At 40.4% G+C, this 25344-nt stretch overlaps 1 protein-coding gene across 6 annotated transcripts in view; it reads right to left on the reverse strand.

Moving 5' to 3' along the window:
* The window catches only part of SLC10A7 (solute carrier family 10 member 7), a 242335-nt gene that overhangs the window by 29478 nt on the left and 187513 nt on the right, over positions 1-25344 (reverse strand). For 4 of the 6 annotated variants that reach the window (XM_008685450.2, XM_008685452.2, XM_008685451.2 and 1 more), the window contains exons 7-9: positions 18683-18766; positions 9356-9521; positions 8354-8405 (exon numbers count right to left, since the gene is read on the reverse strand). In XM_008685450.2, coding sequence (XP_008683672.1) covers positions 8354-8405; positions 9356-9521; positions 18683-18766 — 302 coding nt within the window. The remainder of the gene's footprint in view (positions 1-8353; positions 8406-9355; positions 9522-18682; positions 18767-25344) is intronic. The other 2 variants (XM_008685453.2, XM_008685454.2) reach the window with 1 other exon arrangement.

Here is a 25344-nt window from a genome sequence, read left to right on the forward strand (position 1 = left end):
AAATGTGTGGTGGAATTCTCTGGAGATCATACAATCAGCCTATAACTCAGGGCTTTGTGAAAATCATGCAGTGGGCACCTCTGTTAGTAGTTACCAGGCTATCACTTGACCTTAATTCTAGTGGCTCGAAAGCATTAATGTATCTCCATAATTGCTTCCCTCAAGAAGCAGCATACCTTTCTGGTAGCAAACACACCCTTTGGAGGAATACATGGTATGAACAAAGATTTAACATCATATCTTTTAGTACAAATAACAAGTATTCATTCCTCGAGCTGTTACTGTGTATTAGATATTCCTCTAAAGTCTATACATTTGAAGACAGCTATCCCATAAGGTAGGCAATACAATATAACTATGTACAGAGGAGACAACTGAGGCACACAGAAGTTGTGTAGCTTATCCAAGGCCCCAGGGCTAGAAAATGACAGTCCCGATTCAAATCAAGTCTGGCTTCTGTGCCTATGCTCTTAACTGCTATGTTCTATTACTGTTATGTAATATGTTAAGCATTAAAAAACTCTTACTTAGCTAAAATCCATTAAATATTATGGGGGTCAGTACTGGGGAATTTCATATTCATATTTCCTGGTTTATAACATAAAGATTTAGAGAACCAGGAGCGAAAAGGATTAGAAATGTTGTTGTTGTTAGTGTGCTTGATATGTTAGAAACTACTCCTTCCTGCAGAATCAGGATTTGAAGGTACAGTGAGTCCATTCATTCCCTGCCCCGAGTTAGCAAATGGAAAATGCTCCAGAACCTGACTCAATGTATATAGTTTGGATACAACAATCAATCCAATTTTTAAGGATCTCTAAAGAAAGTGATCCCACCACCTTCCTTAGTAACCTCATCCTCACATATAACTTTCATTGGGAGAAAAATCTTCCCTGAATAGATCCACACATCTTGTGTTCTTTGTTATATACTCACTGGAAGGGAGAAGGGCCTCCCCCTCCTCCTCATCCCCTGTGTTAAGAGAATATGAAAATTGCCCTTTGGTCTTCTCTCCTTTTAAAAGTCATGTGTGCTCATGCTTCCTAACTAGTCTTACCTCCTGCTCTTTTTGGATAACAAAACTCAGTCCCAGACTGAGTTTTTGGTGTCTCACCTCAGTTGAGGATTCTCATGGATATGTATCACTTGAGTCTAATAAGATTGCCTTACTGTCCCCACATTTTATTCTCATATTTATATTGTGATATCACTCTTTTAAACACTGAACTACATGGCTGACATATTCCTTGATCCCTTAGTTCATCATGTAGGCCTAAAGATGGTAATATACATAATAACACGCATATTTTATACATATATACGAAATATATGAGGGAGATTGAGAAAGAGAGAAAAAGAGGGGGTGGGAGGGTTATGGCACCAAAGAAAAGCATTATCTCAAGCTTGGCAGGGAATGGGGGATAATGATGGAGCACACAGAGAATCTTCTTGAAGGAAATAACCATTGAGCTGGGCTTTAAAGGACACGTTTAGACATGGGTGGGTGTGTATTTCGGGTAAGGGACAGTGAGACTGAAATCTGGGGGTCAAGGGGGCAGATGGCAAAGAGCAGACTCTTCAGGCTGACTTGAGTGCAGGGACGCTGGCTTGTGACCAGGAGCGTAGACTCGACAAGATGGGCTAAGGAGGTCGGGAGGAGTAACCCACTGCAGTGTAAGAAAGATGGGCGATGATGAGGCTGGGCAGGAAGCAGAAAGCTATAAGAGCCTGAAGAATCACAGTGAGGGCAGGGATGCTGGTAAGAGACATGAAGACAGAATTAAAAGAGCTTGTCATCTGTTGACCTCTGTGAAATATTCCCTCCCAGCAGCTTAAGAACGTAGGCTTTGGGGGAAGACCCACTTGAATTTCAATCCAGACCATCCTTTTGCTTATAGAGAAAATGGGGATAATACCGCTGGCCTCTTAGGGGTCATTGTGAGGATAAATACCAATGTTTGTTAAGAATTTAGCATATTGCAAGTGTTTAACACAAGCTAGCTGATCTTTTTATTGTTACTGTTACTTTGAGAGAGGAGGAGGAATTAAAGAGAAACCAGAAGCTTCAAGAAACTTCGAGCGCATAGGATCAAGAGGAGCACTAGGGGGTTAATGAAAATGGGAAGGGAAGAGGCAGCCCAGTGGGGTCTGGGGAGGAGGCCAAGGAGTTGAGTGAATGGAATTTGTATTAGTGAGAGGGTACCTTGTTTTCAAGAAATCTGGTAAAGAGAAGAAGGTCATGGGAGTCTGAACATGACCACGCAGAAAGAGTGAAGGCCCAGTGGGTAGAAACAACTGATGAAACCAGATCCTTGGAGAGGTCCAAGAGGCCCAGGCTGAGGGGTTAGCCTGAGAGGGCTTATTTCCTCGTCCGTGAACTGGACATAAAAGAAGACAGAGTGAGTGAAAAATACAGAATATTTTCAGGTAGAGAATGGGAAAGTAGAGGCAATTTATGTCAGAGACTTTACTTTCTTTGTAAAGCATGAGGCACTTCACTCATCCACGGAGTCTGAGGTTAATACTGAGGCCTGGGAACCCAAGAAATTAGAAAACTTGAAAGAGGCCGATCAGGGAGTAGGAAACAGAGTCAATTCCCAGTGAATAAAGCCTCGTACAGGAATGAAGGCCCACCTGTGCTTGTAGAGCAGGCGGCATAACAAACTGGCCTAGTTGGAGGCTGTTCGCCCGCCATGCTTGTGGTGTTGGTGACGCTACAAAGGCCTCTGTCGTCTCTTGCTGCCCTTGATCACAACCCATTGCTGCTGCATGTGGATTATGCAGTTTGTTTTTTTCCACGAGCGTCTGGCAATACACTTCTCCTTTGGTGAACTTTGTTCTGCTGGATAGCTTGCTCTTTTCCAGGCTGTAGCACATTTCCAGTGTGTCAAAATCTCTCTGGCCGAGCAGGCCCTGATTGAACCTGGGGCTGGCTGCCGTGGGTCGGAGCAGCGCTCACAGCGCAGCTAAGAAGGCTATCTGCAAGACCTGCTTCCTTGTCCTGTTTCAGGTACGGTGGCTGACGCTCGGCCTGCACGGGAAGTTTCCAGCCCTATCTGAACACTGCCCTACGGTTCTACTGACACCGGGTCCGTCGGTGGGGAGGGAGTATCAGCACATAAAAATGGACGGTTAAAGGTTAAGAACGATATTCTCCCTAACCACGCCATGTGTAGGAAACAGACTGCTCCGCAGCCCGGGCCGTGGGGAAAGCCGACAGAGCCAATGCTCGCGGAAGCCTCCATCCACGAGGGAGAGGAGGGGGCTGCTGCTGAACCACCGCATCAGGAAACACTGAGCATTCTTCTAGGCACTCTACTCCCAGGGCTTCCTTCTTCTTGGAACACACTTAGAAGCTTGAGGGCACTACTCCTGCCTGCTTTTTCTGAAAAGGGAACTCGAAGCACAACAAGGCTGAACAACTTCTTTCAAGTCACACACGGCCAGGAAGGAGGCTGCCCCAAACTGGAGACAAGCTTGCTTTCTAGGAAGGAAATTAAGAAAACCAAAACCAAAACCAAAACACCACCCCACACTTTAGTGCAGGACAGCCGCTACCTCAGTGTAGCCTTCCTTCAGCCGCGCTCTGTCAAGGGGTGGCCTAACGGCAGAAAGTCAGGACGACACCCAGAAACACCAAGCAGCCTGTGCATTATATTTAAGTGGTAATGACTATAATTATCTTCAGTGATTAACGTCTCTATTGTCTTGGCTCACGCTCTTGAAAGGAATCACATTACTATTTATTTTCTAGCTCTACCTTATCTCTTTTTAATATTGATTTTCTTTTTATCCTGTTTTTATAATTCTTTTGATCACTTTGGCTTCCCTTGAGATGTTTATTTCCTTTTCCTCCCAACTGGTCTTTTTATGCTCTTTTACAAAGCTTTCAATCAGTGTTTTCCACATAATATTTATCTTGCCTTTCTCTGCAGTACTCACAAAGGAAAACATGTCAGAAGGTTTTACTAGTAGAATCACAGAATGTGGAGCAGAAAAGGTCCTCTGAGAGAGTTCCATCTAAGCCCACTGTTTTTAGAGGAGGAAACTTCCACGTGAAATACTTTCTTTTGTTAACCTCTGTACCTGTGTTTTGTCTTTACTTAATTTTAGGAGAAGCCCTCATCTGTCATTAGCTGTGTGCCACTAAACGAGTTACCCAGAGCTCTGTGGCTTAGTTGCCTCATGTCTGAAATGGTAAGACTTACCATTAATACTAATACCTGCCTTCCTTCCCTCCCTCTCTCGCTCCCTCTCTCCCTCCCAGGGCTACAATAAGCAGCCGACTGAGATATCCGATTAAAAATGTACTGAGATAGGGATGAAAACACATATACAAATATTCAAAATTTGTTCTCTTCTTTTTTTCCATTCTCAATAGTTTCTTTTGTCACTCCAGTGATACTCTGGGTTTCTATTACTCTAGTTATCAGCTTTCCAAACTGTCTTTTATGTATTTTTTAAAGGCTCACAATTACTGCTTTCTTTTTCTAACCTTTTCAACATTTTATTTTAACTCTGACAGCTTCCCCAGGTTGCAGACTATGGACAGGGTACTACGGACAGCTGACTCGTGGTTTGATGAATCAACTCTCGTCTCCTAGCATCTGTGACAGTGTAACATCAAAGAGAATGTACTACAAAGCTAGAAATGCTAATTTCTTCTCTTCCATCATTAGTTTGTGCAATAATATAGATAAATTGTTTTGGTATAATAAACACTTGACAGTTGCTAACATTTATTGAGCACTTAATATATACACTAGGTGTTGTGATGAGGGCTTTACGTGCATATTGTTCAATTCACCAAATGACTTTATGAGGTAGGTCCTACTACTATCTCCGTTTTATAAATGAGGAATGAGAAAAGTCACAAAGTTATTAAGTAGGACTGAAACTCATGTCTGTCTGACTCTAGAATTGGAATTTTTAACCCTGACATTATTCTGTCGACAAATAAGAACACAGAGTAGTAACTCTAAAATGTATTTTAAATACTCAGAGTAGTAGTTCACGTGCCAGACATTAGAAAGCTAACATGTCAGGTCAGTAAATCTAAGAAATGTTAACCAGGTAAGAGGAGTGTTGTAGGAAAGTTCAATTTTCTCTGCTGGGTCTCTCCTGGTTCATGCTAAACTTCCATCATCAGGAGTCAGTGGCACACTGTCTAAAAAAGAGAGACCGATTTCCATGTTGAGATTTTTGTCTCTTGATATCTGGACTGGTGTTAGATTTAATGAATTGGTAAGAAAAAGCTGAAAAACAAACCACAGGCCAATTCCACTAATTTTAAGTAGAAAGAAACAAAAAGTAGGAAGAGAACATGAAACTCAGCAGAATATAAACCAATGGGTCCTAGTTCACACTCTCGGCGTCTTTGACTAATTTGTTTGTGTGAGTGAACTTGAAGAATCCAGTTAAATAGTCTCTACAGATTCCCAAACCAAAACAAGCACATACGCATTTTAAGAGTAACTGAAGTAGTTTAGTGTAGTGGAAAAAGTGTGGGCAAATGTCAAATGGAAATGGATTTCAATTCCACACGTACTCTTTGCCATCTGTTATTAAACTACTGAAATCTGATTTTGGGCAAGCTATTACACTAAACTACTCTAAGTACGGGTCCTCATCAGCAAAACAGCAACAAAAATGTATTGTATCATAGTCTTTGCTGTCAGACTTTCATGAAAGAACATACATATAGTCCCCAGCACAGTCTGCCACAGAGCAAGGCTCGGTAAACACTGGTATCTTTTATTTCTCCAATAAAATCTTTAGACACAAATGAGGTCTCTCATAATGAAAAAAAAAAAAAAACAACCCAACAAACCAAAAACCAACCATCTTCCAAATTTCGTTCAATTGAAAAATCCCCAATTTTTAATGGAACATTTTGGGAGGAACATGATTAGAGCCACTCCCTACTCTGCTGTTTGTCCAAGAATGTGCGTGTCCGACAGTCGGCTGAGCAAGTTCAAAATGCAACGGAACTTCATTGAACAAAACGGTCTTAAGATCTCAAGGCCTTATGAAAATCCAGTCTGCTCCACACTGAAAATTCTCACTTTTAATTCAACCAGTTGTGACGCCACCCCTCCTTCAGCCATTCCAGCGGCGGCCATTCTGTGCTTTTCAGCACGTTTTCAAGCACTGACTGGATATCTGCATCCTGCCCAGTCTGACAGGACAGGATAAGTGGTTCTGATATTACTTCTGCCACAAGGACCCGCACACAAACAGGTGGTGAAAGGCAAACATCTTTTCTAGGGCGACATAACAAACCATTTATAAAAAGAACTTTAAAACAGCTCCGACTCCTACACTACCCTTAAATTAAGTCACATTTTCCCGGTGTCTTAATGGCTCGAGGCTTCACTCTTACTTTAAATCACAACCACAAGCTAGGGAAAATGGTTCAGATTACACCAATCAATAAATTTTTATTGACTGTTTACAATCAGCCTCACGCTATGCCAAGTGCTGGAAGGGCCAAGTGCCTAATGCGAGGCCTGAACCAGCCGCTGCTCTGCCAGTGTTTCGGATCTCAGAAACAACCCGGGCCCGGGCCGCCTGGGTGGCTCAGTCGGTTAAGCGTTCGACTCTTGGTTTTAGCTCTGGTCATGATCTCACGGTCCTGAGATCCAGCCCCGCATCAGGTTCTGTGCTAAGTGTGGAGCCTGCTTCAGATTCTCTCTTCCTCTCCCTCTGCCCTCCCCCGCTGCTTGCGTATGCATGAGCACACACACTCTCTCTCCAAAAAAACCCAAAAACTGAAAAACAAAAACCCTGGGCCTTTTCCCTCATGGCAACTCACTGCTATCACCTGGCAATCTGGCCTAAGCCTGCCCTTCTAGTTACTGTTACTAGTTTTTAATCTTTTCCTACTCCTACTGTTCCACCATGTCTGTGTATGTATGTGTGTGTGTGTGTGTGTGTGTGTGTGTGTCCCACATCTGCATTATTGGGGTTTTTTCCCCCATCAAGGTGTCAGATGGAAATGGATTTCAATTCCACACGTACTCTTTGCCATCTGTTATTAAGCTACTAAAATCTGGTTTTAGGCAAGCTATTACACTAAACTACTCTAAGTACGGGTCCTCATCAGCAAAACAGCAACAAAAATGTATCATATCATAGTCTTTGCTGTCCGACTTTCATGAAAGAACATATGTATAGTCCCCAGCACAGTGCCTGCATCTCGGTTTGCTGGTTTGCTGAATAATTAGCCATTCTTTATAACTCATGTCAAATCCCATCTCTTCCATGAAGCCTTGCTCTACCACTCTCTCTGGAAGGGCTTTCTTCTTTGAATTGACTCCAGGTTGGCTCACTGTCCACTGGCAGGACACTTAATTATCAGATATCTATCCCATCTATAAACTCATGCAAGGTCAGAATCAGCTCTTTGTGGTGCTCACTGTGACAACGTCCTCATACCGAAGGCTTAAATAGTATCTGGGGAATGTATAGCACTGGCGGAAGAAGCTACATTAGAGGTGTGCCTTTACGAACAGGAAAGATGAACTAGGGCACAGAGACCAATTTAATGAGGACAGCCCGAGCAAGGACTAGAAATGAGGATGCGTGAGGTTCCTCCAGGGAACAGCAAAGATTGCACCTCAACCTAAAGCTTAGATAGCATGAATGCGAATAGTGGTTCCCCTAGCCCCCCAAAATGAACTTCATTCTACGGGCGCTGGAACCACTGAAGATCTCTGAGAAGAGCTAGTATGAGAACTTTAATGAGAAAAGTTCATCTTAGAAATGAAGACACGTATAAAATACCCACTGCAACAGTCCACAGAGAAGAGAGGCAATGAGAGCCTGAATTAGGGACGCCGCTTTGAGAGCACAGAAAATATTACAGAAGTAGGGCCAATACATTTTTAAAGTAGTGATGCAGAGGATTCTGGTCTGAGTAACTCTATGGATGGTGATCCCATTAACAGTAAAGAAATGAGACAGGAAGTATTGGGGGAAAATTTGAATTCCATCCTGAGACCGAGGTCTTATTAAGATGGGTGAAGCTATCTAGATGGTGAGCGATAAATATTGCTAGAACTCAGGAAAACCATCGGAATGGAAGGTCTGGGCTTGAAAATCCTCAGCAGGAAGCTGACGGCTCGAGCCAGCAGAACAGAGAAGGCCGCCTAAGCACACGATGGGAGCAGATGACACGAGGGCCATAGACAAACCCTTTGGAAACGTCTGCAACCTGAGGGTGGCAGGAGCAAGACGGAATGGTCAGGAGTCAGGAGAAACACTAGAACAGCAGAGAAGCAGAAAAGCCAAGTAAATAGCGCCATTTGTCATTTAGAAAACTAACAACCACGAGAGATACCACATCACTTACCTTGTTGAAAAGAGGAAGGTTAAAAGCATGAAACTCAGCTGAACAGAAAATACTGGAAAAAAAAAAGCGAATCTAAATTAAGGGTATAAAGATATCTGTAGCATATTTATTGGTGTGCTTAATTTTATCTGCAACTTATAGGAACTCAAGTAGAAAAACAAACCTACATTGCGAAACTGATAGAATCACTGAAGTTAGTGGGTCTCAACTTGTTCTTATGGAAGATAGCCCCAGGCATCATCATGATGTCTACTACTCTGCAAATCTAAAACCCTCCTTGATAGGAGACTTGGTTATTTAATTCGTTCAATTTAGAAAGAGCTGGTTTACGCTATGGGTGTTTATAGCAAAGAGCAAAACTGCAGTAGCATATAATATATATTTTGGAATAACTCATATTGATTTTAATAACAAAAGATTCTTAGGTATTATAATTACAAAGTTATCTTTGGCATTACAGGATAAACAGAACAAAAGGCTGATTTTTGATCCTTGCAGTTACTTGCATTTCATAGTTCGCCGCTTCTTAAAACGAAATGATATTACCTTGAGTATCTTTTAATAGAAAAGATGATGTAAATATCCACATTTTAACTAATTCAGTCAATTATTATACTTGGAAAATGACAGTATCAAGTGAATAAATCCTACTTTTAACTCACAATAAAGGGTAAGATCAGCTCCAAGTTATAGTAAAATAAATTGGCGAAAAAGTGCTCAATCTAACATTTGAATGTGACAGATCCCATGGCTTCTTTCATCTGGCATCAACTATTATAAATCACACATAAAAAACAAAGGACATTAAATCATAAGTACGTAGCGGATGTCATCTTGAAGCACACACGCACACGACCAAGTCACTGAGCACACAGAAGATGGAGCTCAGTATTGTTTCCTAACCAAACTGACATTCGGAATGATGCAGGGGACACAAAGGGCTACACGCGGCTCCCGAGGAGACTGAGGGGATCAGCAAGAATATCCCATCTTCCCACTTACTTATGAACAGTACGAGGACGAGGCTGACTGTATCGAGGTCAATACTCGGGTTAGAGAACGTGTCGCAGAACGTGGTATAGATGATGAGGAGAAGCACGCTGCTGCTGGCGGCGCCGAGAGGCGGTTTCTTTCTCTCAAGCCAGTCCTTGACGTATCTCCGGACAATCTGAAATACAGAGAGCAACAGGTTGCCTCTTTTCAAAGATGTAGGGTGTCGAGCTGAGCATCGCAAAGTGATTCTGACAGCAGAAAGACATAAAGGAAAGAGAATAATTTGGCTGATGGCCACAGTGGATTTCAAAGCTTCCTTGCCACGCCACTCTTCTTCTGGGGGATTTAACATTTGTAGTGCAACTTCCACTGTGTCCGTAATGAGAGTAGATTTTCAACTGCGTTCAAATCCATCCTTAATCATGCCAAATGCTCTTTGCTAGCTGTCACTGAGACGTGCCCATTAAGGCTCCCCAAAGTTTATCTCCTCTGCTGATCCTAATGGATGTGTGTAATTATCACAGTCCCCTTTGCCTCAACAGACGATTCCAAGTGCAACTTTGGGAATCTTAAAAATCTGACATCTTCAAGAATTTCAAGACAGTAGATAATCGAAAGTGATCCATGGAACATATTAATATTTAAAATGCAAGCAATGCACCAGAAGTTTTTAATTAAATTATAACTCATGCTTGAAAAGCAAAAGTGCATGTGTTGTGGGAGTTTAAATAATTCAAACTCTGAACATCTAGAGTTTTTGTGAATCCAAAGACAAATGCCATTTGCATGCTTTTAGAATTCCAGAATTAACACTTAAAAATGAATAAACCTGTCCTAACTCTCCTACAAAAGGATGAGTGAATAAAGTTACACAGCAATCCTCTCTTCTTTAAAAATCAAATCAGATTTTTAAAATCAGGACAGGCTGATTTTGGTGATGACTTTTGCTTGGATATAAAAGTGAACCAATCTACTTAAAACCTTACACTTTTGAAAGAAGCCAAACAAACCCTGTAATAAGGACTATGGTTGAGACATATTAAGTTTTGAGTCACTCATTATCCTGCATAATTGAACATGAGATTTCACAACAGGCTGAATTACCATGATCCATTAGCAATAATGAGGTCAGGGAACTTCTCCTGACAAGGCTGATGGGGTTCTGTCATCTTCTACTCTGTGGCTAAAAAGGTTTAATTCGCAATGGAGCATACCTTCACAGATACTCAAGAACAAAGCAAACTACTCTCAAGAGAACCTTTGAATGAATGGCTATTAGATCAACTTCATCCATTCTCAAAGACTCAATAAGGGAATTACCAATATTAATAAAGGAAATTCTGGCAGGAAGCTGACCAGTTGGTACAAAGTACAGGAACAACACCTTAAAGGTTGGGTGGGCCGGGAATGAAAGAGAAACAGTGCTTTATATATATGTAGAGAAACAGTGGTTAAATATTTTTAAAAAATAGATCTTGTAATTAAAATTATAGCTGGATTTATTTTAAAAACTTACAGTTTTTCTTTTTGTAGATGTGATCCCAAACCATAGTAATTTACCAAGTGTTCGTTTTTTTCTTTAAGGTTAAAATGAAGTAAGGTATAGGGACGCCCGGCTGGCTCAGTTGGTAGAGCATGGGACTCTTGACCTCAGGGTTATGAGTTTAAGTCCCACGTTGGGCACAGAGATTACTTAAGAAAACTGTAATAAGGTAGAGAGAAGTTAAGAGCAGTTCTGTCACACAGTGTTATCGGGCTGATGCATTAGGACACAAATTTGGGGTAATAATGCTTGAGGTACCCAGATGGCCCCATGTTCAGATATGTCACTGTGGGGGTAACTGCTCACTAGAAGGCTACAGAGAGACTTCATTTAAAAGTTATTTCATAATCTATTATGTTTGGTGGCATAAAACTAGTAGTTGCCCAAATTTAATACAACTCAACTCCTTTAGGAAATAAAATAAATGGAAGTTACACAGAGTTATTGAAATTGATGCTGTCCTCCAATCTTGTTTTAATATACAATGATTAAAGACACAAAAGTCCTCTCTCTGCAATAGGTTATAGAATGTATGATCCCAATTCCCAAAGTAGAAGTGTCTTCTTCTACCACCACTGACCCCACTGACAAAATAAATAGATAAATGTGAATGAGGTATAACTTGGAAGTCAAAGCCATTTTAAAAACCAAGACAAATCTCTAATCATTGATCAACTTTATAAGCTGCAATTTGACTTAGCCGACCTAATGACCTCTTTTTTCAATACGAAGTACTCAGAGCCTCACAGTATTGTAGGACTCTTTCAATATGGCAGGAAACATGGACTCCTAAGTCCTGCATCCTCTTAGCCAAAATGTCTTTCTTCTAGACACATCAATGTGTTAACGCTGGATACTTAATCTCAATAAAGAAAACAACTAGAAAGCTGGAAATTGGACAGACCCACAAGTGAAGCAATAACCCTAAGGGAAAACAGATCGTCTTTCACTGTTTTTAGTCTTGTAGTGATATTTGTCTGTGTTTTCCAAGCAAACTATTTTATAGCTTTGACAGGCTCCATAGAGCTTTTCTATCTGCTTCTAAAATTAAATTCACAAAGCGGCTGCTTTTGCAAACGTGTAGCGAGAAAAGTGTTAAAATCTTTCATAAACTACTGGGTGAAGTAGTGTTGATATGCCTTAAAGATAAGCTTTGGATATAAACGTCAAGAAACTTCATCTTCTCTTCGTTCAGCCACTTACACTTTTGATACAATCATCCTCCATTTGTCAAGAATCTATGTCATTTAAAAATCCTCCAAATTTCTTTGCCTTGTAGAAACATTTAATAACCTTATAGGAAACAAGCCCTTGCTAGAGATAGCAACCCAACCTGATATAGACGCCTCAGAATTCCCTCTTCAGGGGGGAAAAAAAAGTCAAGATCGGGTAGGAAAAGACATCTTGATAAGGTGGCCAGCTGTAGCTTTCTTCAGGATCTCTACTAATTCATTTGCACTCAGAGCTCACAGAAACTTAGGCATTCAACATTAGATGACAAATCCTCGTTGACTTGCTGTTCCCCATGGAGGAGGAAGGAAAAGCATCTTCCTCAGCAAGCTCTTTATTGTTTCACTTTCTTCATTTTGATTTTCTCTATTTTAAATTAAACACCAGGAGAGCTTAAAGGGAAACCTAGACTTGAATCCTAGTACTTTTAATAAGCTGAGCCACATATCAATTACTGTATGACCTCCAAGCCTGAGAAACCTGAGAAAAATATGTCTTAGGTGAGGAATGTTTATATACTGAGATAACTGAGAAGTGTAATATCCATCACTTTAGTTTTCTCCAATTTTTTTCTGGGGCATTTTCTTGCCTTTTTTTTCTTCCACTCTGTCTTTATATTTATAAATTGATTTTTGAGTGGGAATATGTGATGGATAATTTTTCATATTAAGGCTGAATTTTAAAGATCCATTTTTCTTCAAGGTGACTTTAGATTGCTTCTTCAAGTTGTATCCTCTATTCCACTGAATCCATATATTTTCACAAAGTGTTTGCTTTTTCTTTAATAGTCTGTTGAAATGTAGAGCCAGCGATACAAAATCAAATCCAATGTATGTAACACTTTTCTTTAAAAATATTTTTTATTAAATATTGAGTAGATTCAAAATAATATCTAAAAAGTATAAACAGTAAACACCCATCATCTACTTAAGTACTATTTAAATTGTCTCATGAGAGAAGTTGTGCGGATATTCTCCTGCTCAGTTTACAGTTGAAAACAAAGGCACAGAGAGCCCAAACAACTGGCATAAAATGTTAAAAAGTCATGGGGGGTGCTGGGGGTCTGAGCAAGGAACATGACCTCTACCTCCTGAGGCAACAGAGCTTCATGGTTAGAGGTATGGACTTTGGAGCTTCTTTCTCTGTAATCTTGGGCAAATCCTTAACTTTCCTGTGCCTCGTCTGTAAAATGTAACCAGTAGTAGTCGTAGTGAAGAGTAAGTTATTGAATAAATATAAAATGCTTTAGAACCAGGGCCTGCACATGGTGAATAATGGCAATTCTTATTTCCAAGTCCTGATTTGGTGATGTTTCTATCACATACTGTTTACCGGGCTATCCCACTGCATAATGCAACAGCTCCTTTTCTCTCAGAGCAGTTCAAGTGAAGCAATGAAAATAGCTCATAGCGAATATAATTACATAAATGCAAAATTTTACTAGCATTAATAACATTATCTTTGGCTTTGGCCGAAGACTATTTAATATGAAAAGTCAACCTCAAAATTTTATAGATAAAACGTGGGGCTTAGCATGCTGTTTTGAAAAATGTTTTTCAAAGGTGGTGGAAATTCTAGTTTGTTAACATTTCTTCATAAATCTCTCAATATAATGCATGAAATAAGTAACTGCCACAAGAATTCAGATGTATCAAAGAGTTTATCAGGAAAAAAGAAATATTACAATAACACGTGATTAATTTATTTCTAGAACTGACAGAAGATGCAATCTCCCAACCATCTATGGAAAGACTAATCTTATCTCACACGGTCACAGCATCTTTGAGCTAGAAGATACTAAACTCCTTGTTCTACAAATGAGGTAAGTGAGGCCTACAAGTTGTATATATATTCAGGCAGAAATCAAACTAGACCCTGCATCACATTGCAGTCAGTCAATAATGAGTTCAACCAAGAAGGTGTGCTGTATGGGGAAAACACAGAAAAATACAATAAAATTAACTCTCAGAAATAGAAGTAAAAAATTAAATGATGAAGCTTTATTATCACTAGAAGGTTAAGGAAAATATCTTCAACTCTTCCTTCCTGGTCTTTTTTCTTCTCCCTCTAGTTTCCATTGTTTATTTAAAAGGTAATGATAAAATCTCCTTTTAAAAGATATACACACTAATCTACAGAAATATTTATTTTCATAATGTGCCACCTCTACTTACAATTGAGAGATGAGACTACCCTGCCTGGGCTCCTTCCTCTGAAATAGTACATATGAGCACGTCTAACAAGGTCCTCAAAGAGCACATCACAAAGTTTAGGTGAGTCAACTGATAACAAATGAATACAGAGATAAACAAGCAGAAAAGGTCCCTGATACCGCAGAGCTTATATTCTAGTTTAAGAAGATAAATAGAAAGCAAAAACAAACAAACCAATCAACAAGAGGTAGATCATGATCCCTACTAAGTAGAGGTTTAAACCGGATGATATGACACTGACTATTGGGCAGCCACTGGAGGAGGTGTAAGGAAAGGTCTTTCTGAGAAGGTGAAAGGTGAGGCGTTCCAAGCGGAAGGAACAGCCCTTGCAAAGTTTTTAAGGGAAGATCAAAGCTGGCGTGTTTACGAGACAGAAGCAAAGTCAGTGAGAGCCAAGGGTAATGGGCAAGTTGGAGAGTATTAGGGTAAGTAAAAGAGACCTGAAAATAGAAAGAGTGAAATAATCTTGTAAAGAAGTACAGTAGGATTTCTAGGAAGTGTTAAGTGACATTTTAAATTTGGGGTCATAAATTTGAAACCAGATGAGACCAATTATGTGTTTCTCTCTAGTGAAACTGGAGATCTAGGTAAAATAGCTGCTGGGGGCTCCATGACCATAAATTTGTGTTTTTTTTTCCAGCCAATCTTCCAGCCAACTCACCCCCTACTACTAAGTATACTATTAAGTATACTAATGGTCTCTACTTCTAGGAAGCTCCCAGATCAATTATAATCGCTCCTGATGAATATTATCAATCAAGGACCACGTGACAACTGGCATTTAGTCTAGAACGGGGAGTCAGAGCAGGTCAACTGCACGCCAGAGGGCATCTTTGCACTGAGTCTTAAGGAAGGAGCAGGAGTTTGCTGGCTGAAATCTCAGGAACCTAGAGATGCAAGGCAGGGGGCAGTGAAGGGGCGTGGCCAGGTGAGGGAGTGGTGCACATGTGGCCTGGCACAGGAAGTGCTGTTAGGAAGAGGATGGCGGGAGGTGACACTGAAGAAGCAGGTTGGGGCCAGACTGTGAAGGGCTTTGTGGGCCACACAAGGAATGGGCAACAGGGAACCAAGGGGGTAGTGTGTAAGGAGAAGAACAACATCTGGTTTTTAGGGCTGTCCTGGAGGCAGTGAAGACATTGGCTAGGAATTAGAAGAGGCTCATATGTGGACTCTGGGAAACAAAATGAAGGCTTCAGAGGGGAGGGGGGTGGGGGAATGGGATAGGTCGGTGATGGGTATTAAGGAGGGCACGTATTGCATGGTGCACTGGGTGTTAAACACAAATAACGAATCATGGAACATTGCATCAAAAACTGGGGATGTACTGTATGGTGACTAATATAACAAAATAAAAATTATATTAAAAAAAGAGGCTCACAGCAGAGAGAGGTGTAATAATTTAGATGAGAGATGACAAAGTTGTGGCACCCTCTTTGGCGGTTGTGGATGAGATCGCAGATGCCAGATGTGAACGACCTCTGCGGCAGAAGTGGAGGCATTTAGTGATTGCCTGGATGTAGGGGAGTGAGGACGTACAGAAAAAGAGGTGGCAGGTGGTTCCTAAAGGTGGAGACTGGGGGTATGATTCTTAATTCCTAAGACTAGGATAGAAGAGGTGGGCAGCTAGATGCAAATATGTTTTCCTCTTTGAAAAAAGCCATTAAAGATCTTTGGTATTGGAAGAATTTTTTTAAAACCATCTATATTACTTTTTGACTACCTTTACTATTTTATAATTTACCATAATACTTTACTACTGGGAACACAATGATGAGCAATCTAACAATTCATTATTCTCTCTGGATATATATTCTTAATTACATAAGTTATAGAACTACATATCTAACTAAGTATACATAACTATATATATATAACTATATATAAAAATATGTATATGTATCACTGAATAGTTTAGACAAATGTATTTTTTTGGTCCATATGTCTGAAGCCGAACATTTATTATCAACAGAGATATATCCAAGATTCACTAAGAAAAGGAAGTGTGAGCCTCGAGTTATACGGAATTATTTTCAGAACCAAGAAAATAAGTATGGGTTTCAACTAAAAGTAACCACAGCTTAAACTGTCTAGAGCTGAGAAGGGCAGGTAGGTTCTGCTATGCCTCTACAAGACAGCATCTCCCTTACTGATCATAGAACTCACGCAGTCATTCCCTCACTCACCCATTCCATACATATTTATTGGGTGCTTATCGTCTGGGTCTGTAATGGTAAACAAAACAAATATGGTTCCTGTACTCACGAAGCTTACAGTCTAACGGGGGAGACAAACAGATAACAAGCAAGCAAAAGATAAGTATACATTGTGGCAAAGGCCAGGAAACGAATCAAGGTGCTACAGTAAAGAACAACCAGGGAACATACTTCAGACAGGTGGTTCAAAGAAGGTATAAATTAAGGAGTCACATGAACAATGAGTTGGAGTGGGAGGGTAGATGGAAAGATGTCCTAAACAGAAAAATTAAGCAGGAATTGAGCAAAGCCAGGGAGGCGAGAGTGTAGGAATGTGGCAAAGAGATTAGAGAGGCAAGGGGCATAATGTTGAGCCAGAATACCTGCGATGTGAGCAGCACTGTAGGAGAAGTATTTTTCCAAGTACCATTCTATATTTAATTTTTTTTTAAGATTTTATTTATTTATTTGACAGAGATAGAGATAGCCAGCGAGAGAGGGAACACAAGCAGGGGGAGTGGGAGAGGGAGAAGCAGGCTCCCAATGGAGCAGCCCGATGCGGGGCTCGATCCCAGAACGCTGGGATCACGCCCTGAGCTAAAGGCAGACGCTTAATGACTGAGCCACCCAGGCGCCCCCATTCTGTATTTGATTAAATGGTATTCTTTGAGTACCTTTAAATCCTACCCTCTTACTCTAAATTTAGTCCATTTTCTAAGTAGAACATTAAAATTTAAAGAAAAATGGAGACATGTAGCAGATGCTGTGGAATGAGGTGTTTCTTCCCACATCTGCAGGGCATGCTTGTTGCCCCAGAGATCCCAGTTGAGTTCCTCTTTGGGAACTGCTACGAAGACAGTAGACTCTCCCAAGGTCATACCTCTCACGAGGAGTGGAGGGAAGCCAGTATCTAATGCCTGGTCCGTGCAAGAGTCTGTAAGACTCTGGTCTTCGGTGGGATGACTCTGAGGGGTCAGTGCGGCTAGAGGCCTTTGCTGGAACTACATTGTCCTATACTTCTCCCCGTCCTACTTTTCTGACTTTCCCAAAGGTGTTCACCCCAAGGGCACTCCTCGAGGAAAGTTCCTACATGCAAACCTCTGTCTCACACTCTCTTTCCCAGAGAACCAGGCCTAAGATGGAGTGTAAATGTAACATGTGCATAGACATCATCTTTTTTCTACTTAGTATTTCAAAGAGTTGCTTCTTGTTTAGTATTTACAGGGAATTCGAAAATGAGGATGATAGACACTATCCAGCACTTACCTGTGTCAGGCTCTGTGATGACAAAAACTTCACATGCATCCACTTTTAAATTAATCCTCACAACAACTCTTTGAAGTAGGTGCTATTATTATACAATTTGGTAAATTATGAACTTGGAGCTAAGGACATCAAATTACTTGCCCGAAGTCACATAGCAAATAAAAGGTAGAACTAAGAACTAGAGTCTAGTTGCTCTTTAACCAACGTCTGTGCTCTTAACCACCCTGACATACTACTTTCCTAAGACTCACTCATTTTAGCGGTACAATTCTGTGCTTCATTCCTGTGTTTTCAAATTTGTATGTTATAATTCAATTACATGCTTATTAACTTGCTATAAGAAGTTAAATGTAAGAATTTCTCCTATTAGTCTAATTTAATAAGAATGATGAAGGAAACTAAATTTTCTAAGATCTAATTTTAAGAGCTAATAGAATTAAGTGTTTATTTTATTAATTACATGATCACAAATATGATCACTGTTATTGAAGGGGTCTACGAAGAAGCCAGCCAGCTAGATGCTTGTTCCCAACAATAGTCACAATGCTGAGACCTTATCAGAATGAGCAGAATAAGGAAATTATTTGCTAGGTATTTTTAAGCTAGCTACATGGCTACAAAGTACAGATAATAAATTAAAAAATCAAGAGTATATGCTGGCATCCCTATGTAAAGCTATCTGCAAAGCAGATCGATATTAAATAAAAAAACTAAAAGGTGGGAATTTGGTGATGGATGAAACCTGGTATTTCATAGTCTTTTATGTTTTCTTTTAACTGTCTCTTTCTCTCTCTTTTCTCTCAATTGTCCCGACGTTATTTCGGAATTCACAATTTGACACACACACACACACACACACACACACAAGAGCAGATAAAATTGGAGACCTTACCTGTCCAATAATGAGAGGAACCACAACAGTCATAAAAAGCTGAGAAAAAACAGATGTGAAAGGCACAGAAGAGGACGAGCCAAGCTGTAAAACAAGAATATAAGAGGAGTTAGAATACTTTGAAACAATTATCAAATATTGCTGTTAATTAAATGATACAATAATTGAATTCTCTCACAAGTACCAAAAATTTGGTAGCTTTATACAAAGAGCAAGTGAAGTTACTTTTTTCTAAATTTAGCACCAAACAGACTAAGTACTTTAACACTTAATTTTTATGGGAAACTACCATTGACGAAAAATGATTAACTATGGCTTTGCAATTAACTTACAGTGCTTATTATTAACACATTTCTGACTAGTAAAGTTATTCTGTGTTCATAATGTTCACAATCATATGGCATGATATTTCACCTATACTCATAGTTTTTGTGCTCTTCTCTTTGTCCTATCTGCAGATCCCTAAAACAAACAAGGGTGTCTCATCATTCTCTTCTCAAAATCATATGTTCATTTATGCAAATGAAATAGCTTCTAACTTTTCTACTCCATCAAAACAAAGGCAATGAATCTCACATACTTTTAAAATTTATTCTTACACAAAATCTAGGAAATGGGAATTCCTAAAACATAAATTACTTTTCAACTTTAAATTTCAATATATCTCTTCTAAATTTGTATGTTTTGACACTGCTCATAATTCCTATTTTTTTCCTCCCTTCTCATTTTTTAGTTCGTTTTCACTGCTGGTTGCAGTCTCAGCTTCATAAAGAGTCTACTGCCAGGAGCATAGGGAGTGTTTGCCCATAAACACAGCCCCACACTCACGTTAGTCTCAACCACCAAGAACTGCAGGCTTCCTATTAACTTCTTAATGGCTTTTGAAGTCTCCTTCTGGTTTCCAAACCCCTCTGGACAAACCATAGCCTGTTCCATCGATGTTTCTCTCTTTTATGAGTCCCTTTTGCAGCCAGGTTCTTCAAAGTCGTCAATAATGATCTCCCTGGAACTCGAAACTTGCACCCTTCCCCTGCAGACCAAACCTCAATTATCATATGTACCTAAGTTTAATTAACCTTGGAAATACCTTTGGAAGACAATTTTTGCGAAAGACTTGGAGGTAGTGGTGACCGAGGGCATTGAATGTTAAATAAAACAAATGAAATCCTTAGATAAATGAAGTCAATAGCTCGGAATGAAATAATGCGGGATCAGTGTTTTCACTGATTTCCAATTCCTGCGTGAACTAGCTTACCAGAATCTTTTCTACACCCCGGTGTATTTTATAAAGTTCTACCCCCATCCTCAGCCCCTCAGTGACTCTACATGCACCCACGATGCCAGGAATGTCTGTTCTCCCCATCAGCGGCTTGTATTCACTTCATACTAGCTTCAGCACTGACCACTGGCTGTGAGTTTAACTCATAAAAACTGTAGCCTCTAACCTTTTGCTCCATAACCAATATAAACTAAAGAAATGAAGAAAGAAAACAGAAAAAGTGAAACCGAACAGAAACGTGAACACATAGGATTCCTGGTGTGTTAAATGCCGCACAGCTGTTAGATGTTTCTTTTTATGCAAAGCCGAAGTATTGAAAGCTAATAGTCCCACCTTATTTTACAGCGACATTGCCTTTGAGTGCAAGGCATTTAAAAATATCTATTTCTTTCCACAAATAGTAACCCTAAGGATGCTCCTGAGGTAAGAACTAAAATTTTAAAAATGTATACAGAGAAATTGAGGCACTAGATGAATAGAAAGATAAAATTTAAAGAACAGAGTTTTCAAGTTCAAAAACATCCAGTGCTCAATCCATAAGGGTCACAAGTCTGAAGAGAGGCAGTAGGATTCTGGGTGACAACCTTCAAGTAAAAGCTGTCAATTCTTGCCTGGAATCTCACGGGTAATCTCACATATTTCTGTTCCTCTTTCTGTCTCAACTCTACTGTTATTTAATGTGTCCTTAAAATGTTTTAATGAACAACCATATCAAGCTATGTTCCCTCTGTAGGCCCCAAGCTTAACCCAGTACCTGGCAGAGAGTAAGTTTGCAGAGAGTAAAGCTGCACACAATGAACAAATGAAGTAATTTGTAACCAGGAGGTGCCAAAAAGTAACAAACTCTTATTCAAAATCATATTCCTATTTTTTTCTAAAGTTGCAAAAATACAAAACTGAAGTATATTTTTAAAACCTCTTAGAGGGGCCTGGGTGGCTCAGCCGGTTAAGCGTCTGCCTTTGGCTCAGGTCATGATCCCGGGGTCCTGGGATCAAGCCCCACATTAGGCTCCCTGCTCAGTGGGGAGTCAGCTTTTCCCTCTGCCTCTGCCCCTTTCTCCTCCTGCCCCTGCTCGTGCTCTTGCTCTCCCTCTCTCTCAAAGAAATAAATAAAATCTTAAAAAAAAAAACCCTCTTATATTCAGGTGGTGTTACACAGTCACTCGGTATTATTTTTCACTGCTCATTTATCACTAGCAACACAATTCTAATGTGCACCTAGAAACAAAGGGCATCTAAACATGATGATAACCATGTGAAGAAAGGGTGTGTGTGTGTGTGTGTGTGTGTGTGTGTGTGTGTGTAAGAAGCAGAGTGAGGGTGGCTATGCATGTTCTCTGCCCTCAGTTCTCCTCCGTAGCCCTTCCTTAGCTCCTTAAAGCAGCTCTGGAGGGGAAGACCTAAAATTGAGTAGAATCCTAACCCTGGAAGAGATTTGGAGTCCCATTCCCTCTTTTTAAAGATGTGAAAACTGAGGTCCAGGGAGAAGTGACTTGTAATTAACATCTTTAATAATTGCATTGTGATGTGAAAATGGCTATGTTTCTCAAACATATTCAAGCAACTTTTCAGCCAAATCTACTCTGTGATAACAGTTCTCCTTGGTTGGCTTGGTTGGAAGGCTTGGTTGTTTAACCAAAAAGTATTGTTGAAGAGCAGTTACCCCACAGATCAAATAGAGAGAAAAGTTAAAACATCATATATTAAGTTAATTGGGGCATTATTTTTAATCCCAATTCTATCTAAAAGATTGCATTTGGGGATAAGAGAAGCAAAGGAAAATTCATGTCAACTTTGGTTTTAAAAATTTTTATCTATTTTAACTTCTCCATCCATCACACAACAGACCATTTGTATGTTCAATGTTTTTTTAAAATTTTTTATTTAAATTCAATTTAGTTAACATATAATGTATTATTAGTTTCAGGGGTAGATTCTGTGATTCATCAGTTGCATATAACCCCCAGTGCTCACTACATCAAGTGCCCTCCTTAATAACCATCACCCATCTCCCCACTCACCCTCTGCCCTCACTTTGTTCCCTAGAATTAAGAGTCTCTTATGGTTTGCCTCCCTCTCTGTTTTTATCTTATTTTATTGCGTGTTCAATGTTTAGAAGGCTTGTGTTCCTAGATCTCCAAAGTCCCTTTGTCCTCTAAAACACCTATGATCTCTGGGCCACATGATTAGGAACCCAGGTTAGAGGAGGCCCCCGCTTTGTCAGATCAGAGGCCAGGGCAAGCTGGCCAGGGATGTAATTAACAGGGTTCATGAAGCCAGACTAGGTACACGGTGATGCTGGGGAGGAAATCCTGTAGGATGGCTCCCTTAGAAGTGGCTCTGAAAGGAAGGAAATCTCAGTTCTGAGGTCTAATTTGGCATAAGTCCTTTCTTTTGAATAGACGACCAGACCTGTCGCTGTGGTCAGTGTGAAGATGCAGAGATACCCTTGGGGAGGTGACTGATGCTATGAAGTACACCTTGGCATCCACAAGAAAGAAGAGCGGGCATCTGGCATAGGGTAACATATGCGAACATGACCAGGAAAAGTACCAGGATCATTTTGTATGCAGAGTTGATTTTAACTAAAGCAGAAGGAAATATGCTGCCTGGGATATTTGGTTCTTCACATTTTAATGAAGAACCTGTCAGGGTTTCTATTGTAAAGACCAATGTGTTTATAAGAAGCATCAATAATTTGTACCTTTGGATAGAGTTGCAGGTTCGGGATAAGTTGTATCAAGCCAGGGCTCTGGGCTTCACTGAGCTATCCTGGCAGATTTAAAGGGGACAGTCTCATACTGCCAACCCAAATTTTAAGATACACTGTTAAATGAACAATCTGGTCACTGGTTAATTTCTTTAAGGAATACGATGCTTTAAAGCACAGAACTCACAATAAGGTTTATTTGTTTTAATATCATTCTGAGAAGAAATGTTTCAATGAAAATTAAATATATGGAAACTTAGGACCTTTGTGGTTTAATCATTCAAATAGTTCCTGGTGCCTCCTGTGAGCCAGGAGCATGTTTTAGGCATTGGGAATCCAACAGTGAACACAACACAAAGCCCCTCCTCTCCAGGAGTTGCTTTTTAAAAGTTGAGGTGTGGGGGCGCCTGGGTGGCTCAGTCAATTAAGCATCCAGCTCTTGATTTCAGCTCAGATCACGATCTCAGGGTTGTGAGATTGAGTCCCCTGTGCTGAGCGTAGAACCTGCTTGGAGTTCTCTCTCTCCCTATACTTCTATCCCCTGCTCAAGTTCTCTCTCTCGAAAAAAAATTTTTTTTAAAGACTAAAAGAAAAAGTTGAGGTGTGTGTGCACACCCATCCACCCCCAAGTGCACATGTGTTCCTTTCCATAAGACGCCGTTCCCCCACTTACACCTGGAAAAGTTCTAGTCTTTGTCTAAGAGTTAGTTCAATGATCACTTTAGAAATTCTTTCCAAGCCCTGAAATGCAGACTTGGCTTCTATTGTGGCTCTGCATTTCTACTGTTCCTCTCAGAATCCTTGGTTGCCCTTGTGTATAAAGCTGTCTCTCAGTAAACTGTATGTTCCAGAAGGAGAGGGACAGGATCTTATTCATGTTTATATTCCCAGTGCCCAGCAGACTGACTACATTTCACATCTAGGGCAGTGGTTCTCAAACGTCAGCACACCAGAAACATCCGCAGGGCTTCTTAAAACACAAATTGCTTGGCCCCACCTTCACAGAAGGATCTGGAGGATGTTGAAAATGTGCATTTCTAATATGGCTCCATTGATGCTGATGCTGCTGAGCTGGGGTTCACCCTCTGAGAATCACTCATCGAGCACGTTGTAGGTATTCAACAACAACTGTGAGTTCAATTAACGAACGCCTACAATGCATAGGTAGAAAAAGAGGCCGGGCAGTGTTTTCTTTTCTTTCCATCCTTCCAACTTACAAGTAAGTTACAAAGCCCTACCTAATTTACAGACTCTAGAAAAGGATCAGGTGCCTGGCCTCCCAACCATCTCCTGTAATTACAATACTGACCACTTTTACTGGGTACTCTCTATAAGCCAGACACTGCTCTAAATGCTAATGTGTGTCAATTTAATCCTTGCAGCAACTCCTTCAGGCAGATCTTACTAGTACCTGTATTTTCATATATGGCAACAGTGGCACAGAACAGTTGGACAAGGTCACTAGCTAGAGAGCGACAGAGCCAGGATCTAAACCTGGAAGTGTCACTTCACAGCCCTCATACTTAATCCTTACACTCTGCTGCATATTAATTACAAAAGGTACAGAGCAGCGAAATAGGGAAGGGGGCAGAGTGGAAGCCAAAGCTGGGCTCCCCCTTTCTTGCCCACGTGAGAGCAAGAGAGGGTGTGTGTATGTGTGTGTGTGTGCATGTGTGTGTGTGGTGCTTGCATGGAGGTGGGGAACTGGGGTTCCAGATCTGAGCCACAGAACACTATGTTTGAGTGACTATTTTCTCAACTCAGTCAAGGATGATACCTAGCTAGTACCAGAGTAAATGCACCGGAAAGAGTTAATCCAATACACACAATGGATGTCCTAGGGCATTGGGACTTAGTTTTCTAACCTGGCAGAGAAAGGCTGAATAGAAGCAGGATTGACTGTTATCAACCCACTCAATTTAGAAACTGTTTGATTTGGAAAGAATCTGGGGGTCCAGCAGATAAAATATTATGGGCCCAACCAAGACTCAGAAAGACAAATAAGTAACAATTCTTGATGGAGACGCTGACTGTAAACAATCATGGTTATCAACCTACAGTTAGAAAACAGATGGTGCGTTTTAAATCACTTCTGTAAGTGAGCTGACCTGTAAATTGTCATTAATGCACCAGGTCTTCACTTGCTCTGCTGTGTAATCAGCCTTTTATCTCCTACCAGGGAAATCCATTAGCCACAGGCGTCTCCACTATTCGTGTCTCTTCTTAGCTATTAAAACATTATTGTATTAAATAATTCGCCCTTGGTGATTGGTCTTTGCTTTCGTTAGTGCCACATTCAGAGAAAATATAAGAACAGATATTGACAGTTTATACTGTAGAATGATGAATGGTAAATCTCTTCTGTGAGAAAATCAGGAAGAAGCCGCTTCAGATACAGAGCAGGATTTGTTCACTTCCTGCCCAATTTCCACCCTTCACCATGGCCCACAGAGCCCAGCACTGAGGAGGGGGAAAAAGCAGAAGGCTTCCTTACTATGGGCTCAAACTTTCTTGTACTCCTACACAGACACACTCATAAATACCTGTCTCCTTCCTGTCACAAAGACAAGCATTCAGACAGAATAAGGGAGAGTGGACCCAGGCCCCAACCCCCAAATCCTTCTAGATTTCCATTTTTCCCTAGAAACTACAGTTCAGCTTTTCTTTCATTCA

This window comes from Ursus maritimus, unplaced genomic scaffold, assembly GCF_017311325.1.
Source record: "Ursus maritimus isolate PB19 unplaced genomic scaffold, ASM1731132v1 scaffold_11, whole genome shotgun sequence".
Classification (NCBI taxonomy): Eukaryota; Metazoa; Chordata; class Mammalia; order Carnivora; family Ursidae; genus Ursus; species Ursus maritimus.